General features: G+C 36.8%; 1 protein-coding gene across 1 annotated transcript; it reads right to left on the bottom strand.

The window, feature by feature from the left end:
• Positions 1–1,031: 1,031 nt before the first annotated feature.
• Positions 1,032–3,520, bottom strand: LOC143572314 (uncharacterized). The gene is made up of 6 exons (XM_077057506.1): positions 3,334–3,520; positions 2,002–2,087; positions 1,761–1,907; positions 1,563–1,686; positions 1,191–1,474; positions 1,032–1,124 (listed from the first exon to the last, which is right to left on the bottom strand). Exons 1-6 carry the CDS (start codon positions 3,518–3,520, stop codon positions 1,032–1,034), a joined length of 921 nt encoding a protein of 306 aa, XP_076913621.1.
• Positions 3,521–3,723: the final 203 nt, after the last annotated feature.

Here is a 3,723-nt window from a genome sequence, read left to right as displayed (position 1 = left end):
AGGTGAACCTTCGCCTCCATAGGCTTAGGGACTCCACCTACACATTGGACGACATGTGGGAGAGGATCATGCCCTCTCATACTCCAGAAGAGAATCCGCAAGTAGATTCGGATACGGAATCTGATGGCAGGACTCAAGAATCCGATGTAGATTCCGATATGGAATCGGATGCTAGGAGTTAGTTTTATGTAATTTGGTTTTCTATATTAATGTAAATGTTATTATTGTAAATGTTATTATATTTTGGTATTAATATGTTATGTGAATGTTATTATTGTAAATGTTATTATTAACTGTAAATGTTATTATTATATTTTGGTTGCGTTTTTTAAGCGTAGTTGATGTTGATTTTTTATAAATAACTTTAAAATAGATGTTAGTGTGAGTGAATTAAAAAATAGACCTAAAATTTAATTTTTGGTAGTTGAGACAGTAATTTGTTGTAGTTCAGTTGATTTGTAGCGTATCTAGTAAGAAAACTCGGGCAACCCGGGTCGGGTAGTTGTAAGCTGCCCAGATAAAGGAGATGCTGGAGGAAAACTTATTATGCTACCGAAAAGCTTCCAGGAGTTATTGGAGATCGGTGTAAAGAAATACGGGTTTTTGGCATCAAAGGTGGTAAACAAAGACGGGGCGGAAGTAAGCGATATAGAAGTAGTTAGGGACGGTGATCATTTGATATTCGTTAGTGATTCAAGTCGGACGGTTGAGGAATCAAATTAACAAGATGGTGAAAAATGGAAATCTAACCATCAGTTCTAATCTCTGTATTTGTTAAATCTCTTGGTTTTTACTTTCTTACTAATATAATGAGCGGTATTTTAGTCACTATGCTAATGAGTTCATGACAAGAAGGCAATATATAACCCACACACACATGTTATATGTATCACAAGATTCACCATACATATTACACAAGCAGTAACATTTTACCTATAAGAACAAAAAAGAGTATGACACGACACTGTTTATATTATTAATACTATTACAGTACTTCTGACGGGTACGGTTCCGGTACAAGCTGGTGAAACCTAGAGAAGCTTGTACAGAGCAAGGCTTTCCACATCTTCTTGAGCCAGTTCAGGATGGGTGTAACATCCATGGAGATCCTCAACGACGTACTCCTACAATACAATGATTTAGGATGTTTTAAGTATTACGTTGTTATGAAACTAAGAAGATGAATATACCTGTGTAAGTTCTTTTTTGGTGAGAATGTGATAATGACTCTGAAAGATCCTTTGCATTGCCATGGTAGCCACTAGAAAGCCGTAGGCGATGCCAAGAAACGCAAATATGACCACAGCACCTATAACCATGATGATACACATATCCGTTGTGGCAGGAAAAAAGTCCATCATTCCCCATCCCATAAAGAAATTCTGGCATCCAGCAACGCGCGGGTCGTTGTTGCAAGACAGACAATGAACCACCATCCCAAAAAACCCAACCAGCACAAAGAAGACAAACACACCTGTTCAGTAATAATTAACTTTCAATCAGTTAAAAAGGGTTCACGTAAAAGCAGGTCAAATTTAAACATCGTATAAGAGATAACTTACCCACGCAATAGAAGAACGGTAAAGGATCTGTCGAGATTATAAGGTTCCACTTTTCAGCAAGAGAGATTCTGAAATGTGTATCTTTGTCAACAAGGTATGCAATGCCTCCAAGCAGTCCAACCAGCTGAATGAGCGACTTGTTTGATTAGTAAAAGCAGTCGAAGAATAGTAGTTGATAATGATAATAAGTATTCTCACCGTTTGCATAGCCAGAAAAACTAGGATAACATCCCTTGCAACAAATAGCCTGTATTTTATCTTTGGCCAGGAATGGGCACTTAGCTTAACAACTCGAAGGTGATACTGTGCTTTGCACGTTGTGCAGTGCGAAAAAGCAAACCCTTCCTATTGAGAGTAATTAATACATAAATGTGTTAATACTTATCATGGGTTAGAATATCTTGTTTCCAACAAAAGATAGGGTAATCAAAGGCATTACCTTGACGGATCGCCAGTGGTCTAGGCATGAACGGTGCACAAACTGCTGGGTGCCTTTGCATAAGCATGGAGAGATCAGCTCATCACCTATTGGACAAGAGACATAGTTGTTAATGACGTAGTAGTTGCGTAATGAGAGATATTTGTTACCAAAGAAAGTGAGAAACTGAATGTGAAAAATTACAGAAAGTAACACCTTAGGTAAATCCCATATTATTCTGTTATGTTATGTTTACATGAAAGATATTGGGCCATAACGAATGTCCTGCCTAAAATAACACCAATATGATTTGGGCGCTATGGTTTTGGATGCGAGGAGAATTCCATAGTTAAGTGTGCTTGAGTGGGAGTAATTTAGGTAGAGTGACAACCTATAGGAAATCTCCACCTCCGCAAACAAAAACAAATCCATAAGCTTCTTGTGGGCAACCTGACAATATTGGTGGTACGAGATGTCGGATATATACACACAAGTAGTGACGTAGATGGACACTGATACGGCGAGATGCTGACGCACACGGATAGACGCGAAGCTGACGCACACAGATACAACGCGAAGCTGACGCACACGCACATGACGCGATGTTGACGTAGCATACCAAATTTGTTGGATTCTTAGTGATTGCACTGACTGTGAACACGAAATCGTACTACACTTTTCGCCTTACCAAAAGTGCAAAAAATAAATAATAATAAAAATACTCGTTGGCCGTTAATTAGTTAAGGCACGCATATCGTATCTTTCTTCGTTATTATAGTTACACTGTCGCATTCATAGCCGGTCAGCCACACAATTACATATGCAGCCTTGCAGCTAAGTTCAGGGAAAGTTATAAACTTAACAACATTTGACAACAAAATTCAAAAAGCTTTAACAAATACCGTATATTCCAGATCAATGATTCAAATAATATGTATCAAATGAACTCAGACAACCACTTTTCTAAATCATCAAATAAACTCGTATCTATAAGGAAAAAATAAACATTAAAAAACTTTAATTTCCTTTCTCACCGATCAAATGACATAATCAACAACTATGATAATAAATTAATAATCATCTGAAAGACTGTCATAATAACCTTCATCATCGTACTCAGTAAATCCCACCAATAACAAAGCTATGATAGGGTCTGAGGAGGGTAAGATGTAGACAACTTTTCCTATAATAACTTTACAGATACATATTTGATCACACATGATTAATATATTATTTACACCTATAATATTATAATCACAAACAAAGCATATATCTCTAAAAAAAACTTAACAAATCACTTAATTAATATATAAACAAATTAATTTGAAAATTACTGAAAACCATAACATTCACCTGCATCACCTGCGCCTTCAAGACAAATTCGACAAGTGACCATACCTCCAGCTTCAACATCATCATAATCATGAAAGTGCATCTCACTTAAACGCGGAGCGTTAACGATTGTCAAGGATGGAAGCAGATGATCATAAGAATCATCGCTCTCAAAACCGATTTGTTCTAGCTCAATCTCACTGCTCATCTTCGCAACTAACTTGAGTTATCTGTTGCACCTCAGAAAGTAGAATGCGTATATGAGAGAGAACATGCAAGAGTATTGATTTATAGACAAGTGATTTACTATTGTCAAGGCTAAAATTAGCATGTAGAGTTTGCAATGATCATATTTGTCTAAATTTACTTGTAGAAACATTGAAGAAGATGTAAATAGAGAGCCTTGTGAGC

Source organism: Bidens hawaiensis, unplaced genomic scaffold, assembly GCF_021521415.1.
Source record: "Bidens hawaiensis isolate Kalapana, Puna unplaced genomic scaffold, B.hawaiensis_p1.1 tig00025799_1, whole genome shotgun sequence".
Taxonomy (NCBI): Eukaryota; Viridiplantae; Streptophyta; class Magnoliopsida; order Asterales; family Asteraceae; genus Bidens; species Bidens hawaiensis.
This window is presented reverse-complemented; position numbering and strand designations above follow the sequence as displayed.